The following is a 21,615-nucleotide window of genomic DNA, read 5'->3' on the forward strand; positions in this document are numbered from 1 at the left end:
GCAAAAGAACCAGTGGAAACAGTGATCCTGACCAGTCTAGAAAGTTTCCACAACACAAATGACGGATATTTGTCATTTATAATAAGATTGCTCTTCTGAGCCCAGTCCCCACTGTATCACCTAAACATGCATGGGACAAGGATTTGGGGGTAGACATTAATGATGACCAGTGGAGGGACATTTCTGAAACTGGTCCAATCTTCGATTTGTGCCAGACACGGCCTATAACAGTGGAAGGTGCTTCATAGAGTCCATTTCAACAACGCTAAATTGGCTAAGATATACATACCCTAGTCACAGTGATGCTTGTAACCATTGTAAGCAGTCCCCAGGGGACCACGCGCCTGAAGCTTGCTGAATTTTGGTCCGATACATTTCAAATCCTCAAACAGGCTCTTAACACAGATTTGGAAACAATCCTCTGACTGCTCTTTTTGGGCTCCCTCCGTCTAAAAATCTGCCCATTACTACACAACGTGTCGTGGCCTCTACCACCCTGCTCGCCAGACGTACCATTCTCCTTAAATGGAAACATGTTTCTCCATGACTCATAACAGTTGGATACGTGAAATTCTACAATGTCTACGGTTAGAGAAGTTAAGGTTTTCACAGAGGGGATCTTTGACAGCACTCCACAAGTCTTAGGACCCACTGCTCGCTCTTATTAGTAATAGTCTCACTGCTACTCCCGATGATGCTGAGGACACTTCCTAGTGCTGGAAGCGGTAGGCACATCGAAGGGACGCTGCAGTGATGACAGGCAGGAAGCTTGGCAAATCATTTTATTCGAACCGGATAAAATGATTGGTCAAACTTTTATCAGAAATATATGAGAATTAAATACTGATGTTTGAACACCTAGTGGATTTCTTTTACATTTTAATGTGGCATACGCTTATTATGAGCATTTCAAGATTACAAAAGAAAAGTATAAAAACACCAGAAAGGTAAGAATTGCTTTACGTAGATGGACAAAATACCTGTGGTACAGGATAAATGTTAGAACAAACAAAAAAAAACACAACAGTACTAGTATGATTAAGTCCTCTGCCTGTGCCATTAGACACCAACAATTAAGGACACAGCTCAGCATTAATCTCACCTTAACAGTATCAGCGAACAGGAAACAGTAGCTCTCCTCCATCTCCATGTCTGTCCTCCCTTCTGCCTTCATCTCCTTCCTCTTCTCCACAAACTGAAACACAGAATCAAGTGTGCCGTGAGCAGATAAGAAGCTCAGCCTTTTCCTTATTCCTTGGTACAAGATAGGAATAAGCCACGACCGTTCCTCCGTGATCAGATTATTTTATATTCAGCACCACTCCTGTTTGACACAAACTCCACAAGCTCAGCCAAATCTAGATGACAGGTGAACATATCAACTTGAGCGATTCTCCAAACCTTTAAAAAACAAAAACGTAAAGCAACAGGACATATTTCACTGGTTAAAAGCTGCTCCGCCCGTCCGTCTCTCACCTCTTTCTCCAGCAGCTCGCTATGGGTGAGCCGGGGTTTGAGGTAGGTGAAGCAGCCAGCAGAGCCTGCGTCCATGTAGCTGGAGGTCAAGATGTTAATTATGTCGTCGTACTCCCTGGACTCATTGGAGACATACTGGAACAGAGCTGAGGGGAAGACAGGAGGACAAACACAAAGCTCAGTATGAGTCTACACTTCTTGGTGCTGGGAATTGATAAAATTCTACTGATACTAGTGTCGGTATCGATTCAGCGTATTGGTCTGATTCTTTATCGATTCCCTTAGTTAAGTTAAGTTTTATTTCACACATTAGAGATTTCTACACGGTGGTGTAGTGGTTAGCACTGTCGCCTCACAGCGAGAAGGTTCCAGGTTCGCATGTGTGGAGTTTGCATGTTCTCCCCGTGTCTGCGTGGGTTTTCTCCGGGTTCTCCGGTTTCCTCCCACAGTCCAAAGACGTGCAGGTGTTCGGTTCATTGATGACTCTACAAAATTGCCCTTAGGTGTGAATGAATGTCTGTCTCTGTTCGTTTCCATGTGTCCTGTGATAGACTGGCGTCCTGTCCAGGGTGTACCCCGCCTCACGCCCGATGTCAGCTGGGATCGGCTCTAGCAACCCCGCGACCCCGACCCCGGGATAAGCGGTTGAAGATGAATGAATGAATGAACATTAGAGTACATGTGTGGGTGGAGCAGAAACTGTAAAGGCTCATATGAAAACCACACCAAAAAACATTCAAAACATAAAAAAAATTCAACACAAAAAATCGAAACAATACAATAACAATTAAAACCATGAAACAAATACAAAACAATCAAATACATATGTTTGAATCTGTTATAAAACAAACAATTTAGGATGTGTAGGATGTATATTTGGGGCTAAATAGCAAAGAGTCATCCTGAATGTTAGAGCCATGCATAATATTAGGCTTATGTTTACACTTTGTGCCTAATTAGTAAATATATATTTTGCGTTAATTTATTGTGGCAAATCATAAGTGATATTTTTGTTCTATTTTTTATGTAATTAATGCCTTTTAGTAGTTATGATTTTATTGATGATTTTATTATGCTCTTATTTTGGCTTGCTACCAAAAGTTGATGCTGCCGTAAAGCACGGTGTAATGTTGAGATCTGTAGTGAAATTAGCCATGCGGGCGCTGGTCGGGGTTTGTTATTAAGTGATCAGGGCAGGACGGGAGCTACACTTACTTACTTGTCCCCCCTCCCTCTCCCCCCGCGCCCCAGCCCCGTTTGTACTCATACTGCCTGGGCCCCGCGCTAATGCCCCTTGCTGTCCATACGCCATCAGGCCGTAACACGTCACACGCATTGATGACGTGTGTGTGTGGCTTTGTTTACAAATCTTTCCACAGACCTCAGAGTTTTTGTGCGTCTTGTCGACTGTGTTTGAATATTTTCATCGACCAAATCTGCAGTAAACACTCCACCTGCATCACACCAACGTGAACCTTTCACCGCCATTGTTGTTGTTGTTAAATGTCCGGGCATGGTCCGTCCTTCTATTTTCTATGTCTGAACAGGCGAACATACCACTACCGCCGTAGGCCTCGTGCTTGTGCTCGTACACGTGCGCACGATCGTGCTCGCACATGTGCAAACGGCCTCACAAAAGCCCACCTCTCTCAGACGGCCCGCTGTCCGCAGTTATGCGCGGAGCGGGTGCACTCACACTGCTTAAACGCACTAGGCTTTAGCTGAAAAAACGGTTTTGGCCCGGTGCGGGAGGACAGTGTGAGTGCGCCCTTAGTTTGAGGCGACAGACTGGACTTTGCTTTGTTCAACGTGGATTATTTGTGGATAATAAACTGAAGCATTTTTTCCCTTTTCACATCGGCCTCGACCGCGTCCTTCTTGGAGCTGTTTTGGAATCATTGCCTTATGACAAACACGAGTACGGAAACTTTTATGTCCCGCAAAAGTGGCAGATAGGCTGCCACTACACTGAACATGTAAACAAACAACACTTCTAGTTCATTGTTTCTTTTTGTTCACAAACAGTCAGAAGAGTCTAATAAATTAATGCGATTAATTAATATTCATAAGAGAGCTCTGTGATATTTGATTAAAAAACTGACTTGATTCGTGATCAATTTTCTGTGTGGGAAAAAAAAGTCGGCTTTTCAGCATCAACGCAACTTTTATTATCTGAGTCTGAAGAATGTGGGGACACACTTGGTTCATTGCTTGATTTGGTCGCCGCCACCTAGAGGTCTGTATTGGTCTGTACTGGTATTGGTCTGTATTGCATTGCTTTGTACTGTCTACGTCACCTACACATACGCATGCGCAGCGTCGTTTGAATTAGTTTGAATTCACCGGGTTTCCCGCCACCTCGGCTCCGGAAAATATTGTTTTTAACATAATTTATCGATTTCATATTTGCAATCACTCGTGCCCAGCTTCTATTGTATTAATTTCTTCAACCGATCGACCGAAGCATTTAACGATCGGGCCTGTGGTTGCCTCTGATCACACCGGAGAAGTAAAACACGGAAGTCGTGACGCCGAATCGCACTAGCGAGGCGCCAATTTTTAAACATTTCTTCAACTCAGCGGGATCTAAAAACAACTGGTGAAGTGGGCTGCCTGCCCAGGAGTAAAAAGGGATCTCCCGGAACTTTCGGCCCCAAGGCCGTAACGTAATTTCATTTAACTCTCCTACCTGTGACGGTACTGTGCCCCGGGGTGACGGATCCACAGCACAGACTGCACAGGCTGCGACATGATGGCTGTGTGCGAGTCCTGTCTCCCCACGCTCTCAAAGCTGAGGGAGAACGTCTCTGGACTGAAGGCTGACCTCATGGAGAAGAACAAAATCCTCCTGGAATTTTCCAACGTCGCCTCAACTCAGGCGAAGTTCCTCGCCCATCTTAAGGCTTCCGGCGCTGGTGACCGTACCATGACGGCTGCCGACAACACCACCCTGCCATGGACTGGCTCCATCACCACCGGAACTTCGGCACCAACACTCACCGAGTCCCGCTGGCAGCAACAGGGTGCCAGGCCCAAGTCATCGGCGCCCTCCTCCTCCTGCCTTCTCCCCGCGGAGTGGCAGTGCTCCACCAGGGAGAACGGAGTCGCGGCCCCGGGCCTGGTGAGCTCAACTCCACTCAAGCCGAGGGAACCCTGGTCGAGGGTGAACAGGGGCACTGGGGCTCGCCGATCTCTCCCCCTTCCGCCTCCGGATCTACCACTGGATAACAGGTTTGACGTCCTAAGCCTGCAGGAGTTTCCCCCGCTCGGTGCGCGCACCAGCTCGACTCCGGCATCCGCCCACAGAGTCAGTCGTGGCTCTCGCCGACCCAGGAGCCGGGGTCCGCTCGCCCAAACCAACCCCCCTGCTCCGCCCCGGTCAGGAGCAGCCGCGAGGCAGCGCATTTCCCCTCCCGTGCTGGTTGTCGGAACCTCGATGGTCAGACACGTGAGGGTGCGCTGCGGCCAGACTTTCTGCTACCCTGGAGCCCGCGTCAGGGACGTTGAGTGCTCCGCCCTCCAGCTGTGTTCACAGCACAGGTCGGCCTCCACGCTGGTGCTGCAAGCCGGCACCAACGACTTGAAGAAACGCCAGTCCGAGGTCCTCAAGCAGGACTTCAGGTCCATGGTGGACCACCTGCTGAACACAGGGAAGCGTGTGATCATCTCCGGCCCGCTTCCCCCGCCCCGTTTTGGTGACGTCATGTACAGCCGCCTCCGCCAGCTTCACCTGTGGCTTAAAGGACACTGCCTGGGGAAGGGCATTCCATTCGTGGACAACTTCACGACTTTTTTTAGAAGACCCAAGCTTTTTAGACGCGATGGCCTGCACCCTAACCAAGAAGGGTCAAGACTTTTGTCTGCAAACATTGACCTGACTATCGAGTCCTGCACCTCCACCACCTCCTGACAAAAACCCAGTGTTGGGATCAGGATGCAGAGTCAGAGTTTAATTCACCTCTCTGCGCTGCCCATACCGCAAGCACACAGCAAGCATAGCTGCAGTCTTACACAACTCTCCGCGAGCTCTGTGGATCACTTTACAGCTCAGTATCCTATACAAACGCTGTGTGCCCCACATCTACATTAATTAAATCAAAAATGAACAGAAGAGGAGCTATACAGAAAAACTTGATGCAAATCAACACCAAATCTGCGATAATGCAACAAAATCAGAGAATAAAATGTGGACTTTTAAACATCAGATCTCTGTCATCTAAAGCTGTATTAATAAATGATCTGATATCAGATAACCATATTGATGTTCTCTGTCTGACTGAAACCTGGCTGCGTCCCGAAGAATATGTTAGCCTAAATGAATCCACTCCTCCGGGTCATATTAATACTCATATTCCTCGAGGCAGTAGACGAGGAGGAGGCGTTGCAGCGATTTATGACTCAGGCCTATTAATAAACCCTAAACCTAAACTAAATTATAATTCATTTGAAAGTCTTGTTCTTAGTCTTTCACATTCAACCTGGAAAACTGTGCAGCCGATTATACTCGTTATAGTGTACCGGGCTCCCGGTCCCTACTCTGAATTTCTGTCTGAATTCTCAGAGTTTCTATCAAATTTAGTCCTTAAATCTGACAAAGTAATCATTGTAGGAGATTTTAATATTCACGTTGATGTTGTTAATAGCCTTAGTACCGCGTTTATCTCTCTATTAGATTCGATCGGTTTTAGTCAGAGTATTCATAAACCTACTCACTGTTTTAATCACACCCTCGACCTTGTTTTGGTTTATGGTGTGGAAATCAATGACTTAATAGTCTTTTCACAGAATCCTATTTTATCAGACCATCATTTAATAACTTTTGAATTCATATTACAGGATTACTCACCACTGGGTAAAAGTTTCTACACTAGATGTTTATCTGATAGTGCTGTAACTAAATTTAAGGAAGCGATTCCATCTGCATTTACTTTCATGCCTCATCCTAATATTCAAGAGTCCTGCACTAACGTTTGTCTCTCTGAAATTGACCATTTTGTTGACAGTGTTGCTTGCTCACTAAGAAAAACACTCGACTCTGTTGCTCCGTTAAAAAAGAAGAAAATAAAACAGAGGAAGTTAGCTCCGTGGTATAACTCACAAACCCGTGAACTAAAACAAATATCGCGAAAATTAGAAAGTAAATGGCGCTCTACTAAATTGGAGGAATCTCACTTAGCTTGGCATGAAAGTCTAAAGACATATAGGAAGGCCCTCCGTAATGCCAGAGCTGCCTATTACTCATCTTTAATAGAGGAGAATAAGAACAATCCTAGATTTCTTTTCAGCACTGTAGCCAGGCTGACAGAGAGCCACAGCTCTATTGAGCAATGTATTCCTATAACCCTCAGCAGTAACGACTTCATGACCTTCTTTAATGACAAAATCATAACTATTAGAGACAAAATCAACTCGCTTGGCACCAATCTTTCATCAAACCCAGGAACCTTAGAAACAACTGTACGACCTGATATATTTTTGGACTGCTTTTCTCCGGTCGACCTTAACAAATTAAACTCTACTATTTCAGCATCAAAACCTTCTACTTGTCTCCTAGACTCTATTCCAACCAGGTTACTCAAAGAAGTGTTACCTTTAATTAGCACTCCTGTATTAGATATGATTAACATGTCTTTATCAGCAGGTTATGTACCACAGTCTTTTAAAGTAGCTGTAATTAAACCTCTTCTTAAAAAGCCCAGTCTTGATCCTGAGGTTCTAGCCAACTATAGACCTATATCTAACCTTCCTTTTCTCTCTAAGATCCTCGAGAAATTAGTTGCCAATCAGTTGTGTGACTTTTTACATAATAATGAGTTGTTTGAGGACTTCCAGTCAGGATTTAGAGCAAATCATAGCACTGAGACAGCACTGATAAAAATTACCAACGACCTTCTAATAGCTTCAGACAAAGGACTTGTCTCTGTGCTTGTCTTACTAGATCTTAGTGCTGCCTTCGACACTATTGACCATCACATCCTGCTACACAGACTGGAGCATCTGATCGGCATTAAAGGAACCGCACTGAGCTGGTTTAAGTCATATTTATCAGATAGATCTCAGTTTGTACATGTTAACGACAAATCCTCCATGCACACTAAAGTTAGTTACGGAGTCCCACAGGGCTCTGTCCTTGGACCGATTCTTTTCACCTTATATATGCTTCCCTTAGGAAATATTATAAGGAAGCACTCCATACATTTTCATTGTTATGCTGATGATACACAATTATATTTATCGATCAAACCAGATGAAACCCATCAGTTAGATAAACTTCAAATGTGCATTAAGGAAATAAAAAGCTGGATGACCTGCAATTTTCTGATGTTAAACTCAGATAAAACTGAAGTTATTGTACTTGGCCCCAAAGGCCTCCGAATCTCAATAGCTACAGACATTGTTACTCTGGTTGATGTTGTGTTGTCCTCCAGCACCACAGTAAGGAATCTGGGTGTTATCTTTGATCAGGATATGTCCTTCGATTCTCACATAAAACTAACAACAAGGACTGCATATTTTCACCTGCGTAATATTGCAAAAATTAGGAACATTATGTCTCAGAAAGATGCAGAAAAACTAGTCCATGCATTTGTTACTTCTAGGCTGGACTATTGCAATTCCTTATTATCAGGCTGCTCCAATAAGTCTGTTAAGAGTCTCCAGTTGGTACAAAATGCTGCAGCTCGTGTACTAACTAAAACAAACCGAAGAGAACATATTTCTCCTGTATTAGCTTCTCTGCACTGGCTACCTGTAAAATCTAGAATAGACTTTAAAATCCTTCTCCTTACGTACAAAGCTCTTATTGGTCAGGCTCCGTCGTATCTTAAAGAGCTCATAGTACCGTATCACCCAACTCGATCACTGCGCTCTGAGGATGCAGGGCTACTTGTCGTTCCTAGAGTCTCCAAAAATAGAAGGGGAGGCAGAGCCTTCAGCTACCAAGCTCCTCTCTTGTGGAACCAACTCCCAAGTGTTATTCGGGAGGCAGACACTGTCCCCATATTTAAGAGTAAACTTAAAACTTTCCTTTTTGATAAAGCTTACAGCTAGGGCTTACGAGCTCTCAGCTGTGTTGCTGTTGTTATTCTTAAAGCTGCGTCCGTTCAGTTTAATGATGCTGCTATAAGCCTAGTCTGCAAGGGGAAATATTACCTTTCCTAATACTCTGAGATTCTCTCCTCTCTATGTCATTCATGTCTCATCAATGCATGTTATTAATTCAACTTCTTCCCCGGAGCTGTTTGTGCTTTGTCATCTCCGAGGTCTCTGCTGATCGTGGTGGTGCCTACTGCCGTAGTCCTGTGGGTCACTGCTGATTTTGGTAGAGCCTGCTGCCTTGGTCCTGTATATCAGGCCCCTGCTGATGGGGGTGGTGCCTGCTGCCGTGGTCCTGTGCGCTAGTCTCTGCTGGTGCTGGTGGTGCCTGCTGCCCTGGTCCTGTGTGTAGGTCTCTGCTGACAGTGGTAGTGCCTGCTGCCTTGGTCCTGTGTATCAGGTTCCTGCTGATGGGGGTGCTGCCTGCTGCCCTGTTCCTGCGCGCACGTCTCGGCTGATGGTGGTGATGCCTGTTGCTGTGGTCCTGTGGTCCTGTATGAAGGTCTCTGCCGATGGTGTTAGTGCCTGCTGCTGTGGACCTGATTGTTGGTCTCTGCTGATCGTGGTGGTGCTTGCTGCCGTGGTCCTGTGTGCTGGTCCCTGCTGATGGTGGTGATGCCTGCTGCCCTGGTCCTGTGTGCAGGTCTCTGCTGATCGTGGTGGTGCCTACTGACGCTTCCTGCTACTTCAATAACTATTAGTCATTTATTCTGTCACTACTTTTATAAATTATAAAATCTGTAGCCATAAAAACACCATCAGTGGTATGTCTTGCTGTATCGTAGCTGCTATTGCCCCTACTCATCATTTTGTCATAATTATTTTCATTTTCATGTTCTGTCACCTTGGATGTGCGTGTTCCTGCTGTTCTGCTATGCAGACTGCCATAACATGTGGGTCATGTTCACATTACTATAGATATTGTTATAGTTACTGTTACTCGCTGGCTGCTTGCATCTCTGGAAGTGTGTCAGTCTCTCTGTCTTTTGTCTATCTTTGTGTTTCTCTCTTTCTCTCTCCTTTTCTTCCTCCCCAACCGGTCAAGACAGATGACCGTCCTCCACAGAGCTGGGTCTGTCCGACGTTCCTGCCTGTTATAGGGAAGGTTTTCGTTGCCACCGTACTCTATGGGGGAATTGTTGGGTCTTTACCTACTCTGTAAAGTGTCCTGAGATAACTTTGGTTATGATTTGACACTATAAATAAAATTGAATTGAATTGAATTGAAAATGAGAGAATATCTGTACAGATTTCTTTTTTTTATTTAGGTTTTCAGGTTTTTGCAAAGAAAAAAAATCTGCTACGCCTGTCTGCGTTAATTTGACGCCACACTTTGGACCAGAAAAACGTATCGGCAATGACTAAAGGTTGAACATACAACCCAGTCCCAGCGTGGTCCTGGTCCTGGTCCAGTCCCAGCCTATTCCTGGTCCCGGTCCTGGTCCAGTCCCAGCCTGGTCAGATGCGTACATGAACTGATGAGGCCTCTTGGATGAGAGGTGAAACGTCTTCCTAGACAAATAACCAAGTCCAGTTGCTTTTGACTGGAGTTGCTTTGAGGATAACGACGACCTGGACACATGAGAACCTGCACAGGCTGACTAAAGGATGAGTTTGGAGGCTCTGATTCAATTCAATTAAATTTTTCAATTCAATTTTATTTATAGTGTCAAATCATAACCAAAGTTATCTCAGGACACTTTACAGAGTAGGTAAAGACCCAACGATTCCCCCATAGAGTACGGTGGCAATGAAATCCTTCCCTATAACAGACAGGAACGTCAGACAGACCCAGCTCTGTGGAGGACGGACATCTGTCTGCACCGGAGAGAGGAAGAGAAGGAGAGAGAGAGAGAGAAACACAAAGATAGACCAAAGACAGAGAGACAGACACACTTCCAGAGATGCAAGCAGCCAGCGAGTAACAGTAACTATAACAATATCTATAGTAATGTGAACATGACCCACATGTTATGGCAGTCTGCACACAGGACCAATTTATTAAGAGTTCATAACTGGAGTCGTTCTCTAACAATACATCCTATAGATATGGCAACAACATTATTATCTTTTTCTATTTTTATTGGAGGATTTCCCCTTATTGGAAACAAAGAACACTACATCCGATCAAAAGTACATCAAGGAACAAACCTGAGCTTATTTAAATATATCTGATTTACTTGTTTATGTAATGGATTCCACACGCATCAGTAATCACAAATAAATGTGCGATACTGTCGACCCTTTCAGCAGCTTCAGGTGAGCCTCACCCACACATAAGAGAGAAACAGAAGGTTTGGGCATCTGGGGAGCCCACACAAATACCTGTCAACCCCCCTCAATTAGAAGAAGACCACTGCAGCTTTTTTGTGCCAAATCCTCAAGAGACTAAAGAACCTGCAGCTGCTGCCTCCCTACATGTGGAGGAGGGGCTTAAGCTGGACAACAAACACCTGAGACAGGTGGGGTCGATGTGAAAACACATCCGCTTGCAACAGAAATTTAACAAAAGTACAGCAATGGACGGCTTTTCCACAACAACGTTAGCATCAGAGGCTGCTTCCACAACTAAAACTTAAAATACATTTAAGATGATGATGAACTGTTATACGTCAGTTTAATAATGAAAACGTAAGATGGAGAATAAAAGCTTTATTTAAGTAACCGTAAGTAATTTTCTCTAAGTTTCCACACTCAACTTAAGTTGCGTCACCACTGTGTCTCTCTCAGATGCATGTGTGCACGCGAGTAAACGCACCGACACATGCAGCAGCGGCTTGTTCCACTTCTGACAGTCACAGCAGTATTTAAGCATCACTGACAAATGTTCAAATGGCGAATGTACTCTCTATTAAAAAGAGTGAAAAGGTTGAGACCACTTAGCCCCTACAAAGGCCTGTACTGTGACTGTATAAAGGACAAAAACATCAAGTTCTGATATGATTTTATGAACAGAAGCGTTATCTAGTGATTGTAACCAGCTTAAACCGACAGGTATGACTGATTAATGACAACTAATGAATGTGTTAAACTAACAAACGAGCACTTATGTAAGTGTTACATGCTCCTAAGCTAAAGTAAGAAGCATAGGTGTGTGTGAAAAATGAATATGAAGGAAATCTGGACATTATATAGCAGCTTAGCTCTAGTCTTCTGACCACTCAGGACACTTTTACACGACTTGTCACATTCACCCTTTCACCCAGACATTCACGCTGATGACACGGGCGACCTAGCCTCGCGAAACACTCCTGATCTCGTAAGCTCCATTGTATTTTACCCGTGGATAAGTCTGGTAACTTGCGGCAGAGAGGGTTGCCCAAGCGGCTTGAAGTGTGACGCAATGAGAAGCGACTGTTCAGTGGAAACAACGACAGCTTCCATAGACGAGATGAACGCAGCTATTGAGCAAGCCGCTCGCTAACGCTTTGTTTTCTTGGGTCCTTCTGTTGGAATATGGACCAACACCTGAAATTGTGTCTTTTATCCGTAAAGTCACGTTATACAAACGGCAAACATCCTTTACCGACATGTTGTTTACTTTGCCTCAACGCTCTGTTAGTACATCATACAGTTCGTTAATCTGATTGGTTGATTTGGTCTCTCTATCACCAACATAGGTGGTGATAGAGAGACTGTTTATCCAATCAGCAACCAGTATTTCCGCCTCTTCCCAAAAGATCTCCAACTGAGAGTTCCCAGATGGATATGCAGAGCAACTGCAAATTATGTGAATCAATCCATCTGGCGGAGTCAGGTTAGAGGCCACCTGTCCGTCCTCTAACCATTCAAACCACATTCACACACACACATAAGCACAGCACAGGGAGCAACTTGGGGTTAAGCGTCTTGCTCAAGGACACGTTGACATGTGGACCAGAGGAGCCGGGGACCAAACCGCAGATCGCCCAAAATGGCTCGAAAAAATTACCTCTGAGCCACAGATGTGTTTATTTTGAGATGCTTGTGACTGTTCCAGTTTTTCATGTTAAAACGTGGTTGCCATCAGACCAAGAATTGGTTTTCATTTTCTCAAATTGTTTGCAAATGGCAACCGTGCAACTACCGTCGAGACCAGTGATTTTTTTGTTTCGGTTAGTTTGTCGTCCACACTGGGGGTCACACAAAGGGCAACATACATATATAGTGTTTACAATATTGCAGACGCAAGCTAGAGTTTACAGTGTGTATTTTTTTCATATGTGCTGAACAAAGAATGGTGCTAAACTAGAAGTGGAGAGGTGCAGGACGTACAGGGTGTCAGGGTGATCAACTACAACTGCAGGTTAAAGAAAGAACAAGACCTAACTGCCTATCATTTTGCCATCCCGCTGTATCTTGACGTTTGACTGTATTAGGAGCAAACCCAGAGGACTCCCGCTGGCATTCACTGAGATTTTGCTTGAAGTGGATGTCCCTTCTTCTACAAGAGACCTGGACGTCGAGGAACAAGCCTGGACCTCGAAGAACAAGCCTGGACGTCGAGCAACAAACCTGGACCTCCAGTAACAAACCTGGACCTCGAAGAACAAACCTGGACCTTGAGGAACAAACCTGGACGTCGAGGAACAAACCTGGACCTCCAGGAACAAACCTGGACCTCCAGTAACAAACCTGGACCTCCAGGAACAAACCTTGACCTCAAGGAACAAACCTGGACCTCCAGTAACAATCCTGGACCTCCAATAACAAACCTGGACCTCCAGGAACAAACCTGGACCTCCAGGAACAAACCTGGACCTCCAGTAACAAACCTGGACCTCCAGGAACAAACCTGGACCTCAAGGAACAAACCTGGACCTCCAGTAACAATCCTGGACCTCCAATAACAATCCTGGACCTCCAGTAACAAACCTGGACCTCGAGGAACAAACCTGAGCTTATTTAAATAAATCTGATTTACTTGTTTATGTAATGGATTCCACACGCATCAGGAATCACAAATGTGTGATACTGTCGACCCTTTCAGCAGCTTTCAGGTGAGCCTCACCCACACATAAGAGAGAAACAGAAGGTTTGGGCACCTGGGGAGCCCACACAAATACCTGTCAACCCCCCTCAATTAGAAGAGGACCACTGCAGCTTTCTTGTGCCAAATCCTCAAGAGACTAAAGAACCTGCAGCTGCTGCCTCCCTCCATGTGGAGGAGGGGCTTAAGCTGAGACAGGTGGAACAAACCTGGACGCTGAGGACAAACATGGACCTCGAGGAACAAAACCTCGACCTCCAGTAACAAACCTCGACCTCCAGTAACAAACCTGGACCTCGAGGAACAATCCTGGACCGCGAGGAACAAACCTGGACCTCGAAGAACAAACCTGGACCTCGAAGAACAAACCTGGACCTCGAAGAACAAACCTGGACCTCGAGGAACCAACCTGGACGTCGAGGAACAAACCTGGACCTCCAGTAACAAACCTGGACCTCCAGTAACAAACCTGGACGTCGAGGAACAAACCTGGACCTCCAGTAACAAACCTGGACGTCGAGGAACAAACCTGGACCTCCAGTAACAAACCTGGACGTCGAGGAACAAACCTGGACGTAGTGGGGCAAACCTGGACCTCCAGTAACAAACTTGGACGTCGAGGAACAAACCTGGACCTCGAGGAACAAACCTGGACCTCGAGGAACAAACCTGGACCTCCAGTAACAAACCTCGACCTCCAGTAACAAACCTGGACCTCGAGGAACAAACCTGGACCTCGAGGAACAAACCTGGACCTCCAGTAGCAAACCTGGACCTCCAGTAACAAACCTGGACCTCAAGGAACAAACCTGGACCTCGAGGAACCAACCTGGACCTCAAGGAACAAAACCTGGACCTCGAGGAACAAACCTGGACATCCAGCAACAAACCTGGACCTCGAGGAACAAACCTCGACCTCCAGTAACAAACCTGGACCTCGAGGAACAAACCTGGACCTCGAGGAACAAACCTGGACCTCAAGGAACAAAACCTGGACCTCGAGGAACAAAACCTGGACCTCGAGGAACAAAACCTGGACCTCGAGGAACAAACCTGGACATCCAGCAACAAACCTGGACCTCGAGGAACAAACCTCGACCTCCAGTAACAAACCTGGACCTCCAGTAACAAACCTGGACCTCCAGTAACAAACCTGGACCTCCAGTAACAAACCTGGACCTCCAGTAACAAACCTGGACCTCGAGGAACAAACCTGGACCTCGAGGAACAAACCTGGACCTCAAGGAACAAAACCTGGACCTCGAGGAACAAACCTGGACATCCAGCAACAAACCTGGACCTCGAGGAACAAACCTCGACCTCCAGTAACAAACCTGGACCTCGAGGAACAAACCTGGACCTCGAGGAACAAACCTGGACCTCGAAGAACAAACCTGGACCTCGAGGAACAAACCTGGACCTCGAGGAACAAACCTGGACCTCAAGTAACAAACCTGGACCTCGAGGAACAAACCTGGACGTCGAGGAACAAACCTGGACCTCCAGTAACAAACCTGGACGTCGAGGAACAAAACCTCGACCTCCAGTACCCACCAGCTCGAGGAACAAACCTGGACCTCGAGGAACAAACCTGGACCTCGAGGAACAAACCTGGACCTAGAGCTGTTTAACTATTTGAACCTGATCTTGGACCTTGTAATTGTCTTAAATAATTTTCATGAAGCTGCATCATGTGACATGCAGTCTCATCTATTCTTTCCACCCAATTTTGAATAGAAACAAAAAAAAAAACAGCAAATATCAAAGGTTGCACATATTTCATAACTGATGAAACAGCCTAACAGATGTTGCATGTTTTCCCAAGTCTTCCCCTTGGGCCTGTGAGCTGGTGGGTACGTTATCAGCTCTATGTTGCAGTGTTCTTATAACTCCAAGCTTGTGCTCCAGGGGGTGGTGAGAGTCAAACAGTAGATATTGATCTGTGTGAGTGGGTTTTCTGTATACCCCAATGTGGAGGCTCCTATCATTCTCCATATGGACGTCACAGTCTAAGAAAGGCCTTGACATCTTGGAGTTGTCAGAACCCTGCAACACAGAGCTGCACGTACCCACCAGCTCACAGGCCCAAGGGGAAGAACGCCAGCACCTGAGAGGCGCCCTCACAACTTGTGGTTACCCCAGCTGGACCTTTGTGAACGCGGCAGCTGCCTCCAGAAAGAAAACCAAAGAGGTTGAGAAAGAAAAAGAAAACAAGAGAAACAACATAGTCATCCCGTATGTGGCTGGGGTATCAGAGGAACTCAGGAGGATCTTCAACAAACACTGCATCCCTGTGTATTTCAAACCCAGTAACACACTCAGACAGAGACCAGTACATCCCAAGGACAGAACACCACACACCCACAAAAGCAACCTGGTTTATGCTGTCCAATGCAACGAGGAATGCAAAGATCTCTACATTGGAGAAACAAAACAACCACTGCATAAACGCATGGCCCAACACAGGAGAGCTAACTCCTCAGGCCTGGTCTCTGCTGTCCACTTAGGGTGCATTCACACTGTCCATCCGTACCGTGCCCAAGCACGCTCCACGGCTAAAGTCTAGTTCGTTTGACCAGTGTGAGTGCAACCGCAAGCTTACCGGCCGTGGCCTGGTTGAGAGAGGTGGACTTTAGTAAAGCACGGATGCACATGTACGGGCAGGAGCGTGCGCATGTGTACGAGCATGACCGCAAGCATGACTGCAAGCATTGATGTCTGTTTATATGCGTCTAAACATTAAAAAGTCTTTAGTTCATTATAATTCATAAAGCTTTAAATGACAGTACAGTTAAATATGTAAACACTACTGCAAGTTAGGCCTTGGCCACACGATTGCAAACAACCTTTTTTACCCTGCGTCCACGCGCTGAAAACGCTGTAAAACACATGCCGGGCCTGGGTGTGGCGCTGTAACTGCCACAGAAATACACCAACACGGAGAAGAAGAGACGGAGCTCCGCTGTTGTGTAGAATCAGAATACAAACACCAGTGAGTTTGTTGCCAAATCTGGAGACTTCCTAAATCCTCCTCCATCCTAGAGAGAAATCTGTCGACTGTTTCTGGTGTTAGTGGAAACTTTTGTGGTGTTTTGGACTCTGATGCACGAATCACTCTGTAGTTAGTGTCCTCACCAAGCAGCAGGTGCTGCTGTGAGCCCTTCCCTGTCCCACAGCACTCACAGGCGGCAATGTCTCGCTACTTTTTGCGACCTTCTTGGCAACTTTATTTATAAAAAGCTACCAGCTACCAATTTAGCGACTTATTCAGAGCATCAGGGAAAAAGGAGAAATATCTGGTCGGCCTAATTCATTCACATGCAGTCGCTCAGAGTCCAGTTCAGTCTGTGGGTCTGTGTCTCTCTCCAAGAAACAGCACTGTTGTTGTTATGTGACGCAGCGGGGGTTAGAGGACCGAGGCGTGGAGATGACGGCATCGTTAACAAAGTATGAGGTTTATGGGGCGTTCTCAAATATTCCCACTCTGGGACCTGGTTACAGAAAAGACCGTTTTCAGGCTTCGATAACGCCGGCTGCGTGTGGATGGTCGGCCAAACCGGTACTAAAAATGTGCGTTTACACGAAAACACGCTCTTGTGCGGCAAGGGCCTTATTGTTTTTGTCCTGCAACTAAGCTATGTTTAGCAACTGCTAAAAACAGGTCATACATGGACTTTGGATGTTTATAAGTTTGACAGATAGAAACAAAATTAAATTAACTTCAGGTGTAATGAGTGTAAAATAAATCAAATTACTGTTGTTAAGTAAAATGATGCAACTTTTGATCGATATATTGTGAATATAGACAAGAAAACATGAATTTCGTCTCAATAAATGTATAAATAAATACTAAAGAAATGGTAAAAGTAAATAAATAAATGCATGAATAAATGTATAAATAAAAAGAATAATAAATGAATGCTTTACATATATTTTCTGTATTTATTTCCGTATTAATTTCTACATTTATTTAAATATTTATCGAGATCCTCCATTGATAACTTCCTTTGATAGCGACGTGTAAAAAGGAGACGGATAACTTTTGAGCAGTGAGCGTAAAATAAATCAAATTACCGTGGTTAAGTAAAATGATAAAATGATAATTTTTGATTGATTTACTGTGATTGTTTTGTAATATGGAACGACTAAACATAACTTATGTCTCAATAGAGAATAAATGTACAAATAAACTAAAAAATACTTTAAAAAATAGTAAAAGTAAATAAACAAAAGCATGAATACATGTATGAATAAATACTGAAATAAATAAATGTTAAACTAAATAAAATGCATTAATCAATGTATAAGTTATTTCGGCCCAGCATTTATTTATTCATGTTTTCCTGCATTTCTCTATTTATACATTATTTATGTATTTATTTATGTATTTATTTAATCCTGTATTTATTTATTTATGCATTTATTTATGTATTTATTTCTGTATTTATTTATTTATGCATTTATTTATGTATTTATTTATTTATGCATTTATTTATGTATTTATCGAGATCCTCCATATTTTTACTTCTGATTAAAGCAACATTTAAAAAAGAGACGGATAACTTTATAGCAAAGAGTGTAAAATAAATCAAATTGTTATTGCATTGTAATATGGACTAAATATGACTAACGTCTCAATAAATGAATAAATACATGTATAAGTAAATACTAAAATATAGTAAAAGTAAATAAACAAATAAATATATGAATAAATTAATAAATACATGAATAAATGTAAAGATAAATGCTTCACATTTATTTCTACATTTCGGTCCAGCATTTATTCCTGTATTTATTTATGTACATAGATAACTTCAGATGATAAGATAATAAATAAATAAATGCTTCACATACATTTGTCCTTATTTATGTATTCATTTCCACATTTATTTATGTGTTTATCGAGATCCTCCATTGATAACTTCCGATGACAGTGACGTGTAAAAAGAAGACGGATAACTTTAGAGCAAAGAGTTTAAAATAAATAAATACTAAAATATAGTAAAAGTAAATAAACAAATAAATAATTGAATTAATAAATAAATACATGAATAAAGCTTCATATTTATTTCTATATTTCGGTCCAGCATTTATGTATTCCTGTATTTATTCATTTATTCCTGTATTTATCGAGATCCTCCGTAGATAACTTCTGATTAAAGCAACATTTAAAAAGTAGACGGATAACTTTAGAGCAAAGACTTTAATATAAGTAAATACTAAAAAAAAGTAAAAGTAAATAAATAAATAAATACTAAAATACAGTAATTTCACATTTATTTCGACATTTCGGTCCAGCATTTATTCCTGTATTTATCTATTCATATATTTATTTGTGTATTTATGTCTGTGTTTATTTATTTATGCATTTATTTATTTATTCCTGTATTTGTTCCTGTATTTACTTATTTATGTATTTATTAATACATTGATTTATTCCTGTATTTATTTACTTATTTATTCTATCTTTATTCCTATATTTATTTATTTTGTTTATTTATTCATGTATTTATGTCTGAGTTTATTTATTTAAGCATTTTTTTAATTCCTGTATTTATTTCTTTATGTATTCCTGTATTTATTTCTGTATTTATTTATTTTTGCATTCATGTATTGCTGCATTTAGTTATTTATGCGTTGATTTATTCCTGTATTTAATTATTTATTCATTTATTTATTCCTGTTTGTATGCATTGATTCATTCCTGTATTTACTTATTAATTTATGCATGTATTTATTCCTGTATTTGTTTATTTACCTATTAATTTATGCATGTATTTATTCCTGTGTGTATTTCTGCATGTGTTTATTCCTGTATTTATTTATTTATTTATTTATGTATCGACACTCGGCGTAAGTCATGTCTAGTCCTCCATATTTGACTTCCGATGATGCGACATTTAAAAAGTACACAGCTAACTTCAGACCAAAGAGAGTGAAATAAATCAGATTATCATGGTGAGTGGATCCAAACTTCTGTACTGTGTGTTATTGTGTCGTGGCCGGAGCTTCCCACCTCTCTGCTCCTTTGTTTTCCTCGGGATGTGGAACTTGAGCGGCTCCCTCGGCATGTGTCTCTGGTGCGGGAGCGGGCACCACCTCTCCGTGCGCCCGGCTGCAGAGCTCGGTCTGTCCGGAGCAGCGTGAGCGTCTCGGGCTGTCTGTACCTCCGTGTCCTCGCCATCTTGCAGGCTAACTTTAGCTCCCACGGACACCCGTCTCCTCGGTGGACGAGGTCCCCGGGTGTTGTTGTCCATCTGTTTTTGGATCCTCAACCGACGCGACGCGTGTTTGCTCCTGTTCGCCGTCGGTGTTTGTCGGCCACAGCCCCGCCGTGACACCGCTGTTGGCTCCTGGGGAAACCGCAGCGCTGGGAGTCAGAGCTACAACAACACACACCCGCCCGCCTCCGCCGCCATGCCCCTTTGCGAGCTCCAGCTCTTCTTCACTCGGGTTTAACTGCAGCTGCTGCTACTTCAGCGCTGCGCACCGCGACACCGCCCCCTGCCGGAGGCGAGGACACCTGCACCTGCAGCGCCAACTGCTGTGGAAGCAGAGTTCAGATACAATAGATGTAACAAGAGATGTAAATATAGATACAATATACATGTAACAATAGATGCAATATACATGAAACAATAGATACAATATACATGTGACAATAGATACAATATATATGTGACAATAGATGTAACAATAGATACAATATACATGTGACAATAGATACAATATATATGTAACAATAGATGTAACAATAGATACAATATACATGAAACAATAGATACAATATACATGTAACAATAGATGCAATATACATGAAACAATAGATGTAACAATACATGTAACAATAGATACAATATACATGAAACAATAACAATAACATAATAATAATAATAATAACAATATATACAATAGATACAATATACATGAAACAATAGATGTAAATATAGATACAATATACATGTAACAATAGATGTAACAATAGATAAACTATACACATAACAATAGATGTAACAATAGATAAACTATACATGTAACAATAGATGTAACAATAGATGTAACAATAGATACAATATACATGAAACAATAGATGTACCGTAGATACAATATACACGTAACAATAGATGTAACAATAGATGTAACAATAGATACAATAGATGTAACAATAGATGTAACAATAGATACAATATACATGTAACAATAGATACAATATACATGTAACAATAGATGTAACAATGGATGTAACAATAGATACAATAGATGTAACAATAGATGTAACAATAGATAAACTATACATGTAACAATAGATACAATATACATGTAACAATAGATACAATATACATGTAACAATAGATGTAACAATGGATGTAACAATAGATACAATATACATGTAACAATAGATACAATATACATGTAACAATAGATGTAACAATGGATGTAACAATAGATACAATATACATGTAACAATAGATGTAACAATAGATACAATATACATGTAACAATAGATGTAACAATAGATACAATATACATGTAACAATAGATACAATAGATGTAACAATAGATACAATATACATGTAACAATAGATGTAACAATAGATACAATATACATGTAACAATAGATACAATAGATGTAACAATAGATACAATAGAATTAACAATAGATACAATAGATGTATCAATAGTTATAACTAATTAATTACAATTAATTTAATAACAGAAAATGTTGATGTACAAATTAATTAATTATGTAGTAATTCATTAATATTAATCATTAATTAATCATGAATAAAATATAATTATCAAATTATTATAATTTTATTTTTTATAAAAGTTATCTACTAATTTGTTTTTGAGCTTTATATACATATATATGTGAAAATGTATATATTAAATTTAAATGTCTGACATATATATATATAACACATATTCACATTAATATAAAAACATAAAATGTTGATGTGCAAATTAATTAATTATGTAGTAATTAATCAGGGGAAAGCTTCCTCCTGATATTATCACTATTACTCATATATACTATCATTCATCCTATAAATTATAACCTTTTAGTCATAAAA

The 21,615-nt window shown here is 42.2% G+C and overlaps 1 protein-coding gene across 4 annotated transcripts in view; it reads right to left on the bottom strand.

Annotated features, from left to right (window-relative positions):
• tasora (transcription activation suppressor a) overlaps positions 1-19,938 on the bottom strand; it is an 80,723-nt gene extending 60,785 nt beyond the window's left edge. For all 4 annotated transcript variants that reach the window (XM_083939084.1, XM_083939083.1, XM_083939082.1 and 1 more), the window contains exons 1-3: positions 19,557-19,938; positions 1,477-1,622; positions 1,103-1,195 (exon numbers count right to left, since the gene is read on the bottom strand). In XM_083939084.1, the coding sequence (XP_083795210.1) occupies positions 1,103-1,195; positions 1,477-1,622; positions 19,557-19,797 (480 nt within the window). In that variant the 5' untranslated portion in view covers positions 19,798-19,938. The remainder of the gene's footprint in view (positions 1-1,102; positions 1,196-1,476; positions 1,623-19,556) is intronic.
• Between the last annotated feature and the right edge of the window lie 1,677 nt (positions 19,939-21,615).

The sequence above is a fragment of the Echiichthys vipera genome (assembly GCF_963691815.1).
Source record: "Echiichthys vipera genome assembly, chromosome: X".
Classification (NCBI taxonomy): domain Eukaryota; kingdom Metazoa; phylum Chordata; class Actinopteri; order Perciformes; family Trachinidae; genus Echiichthys; species Echiichthys vipera.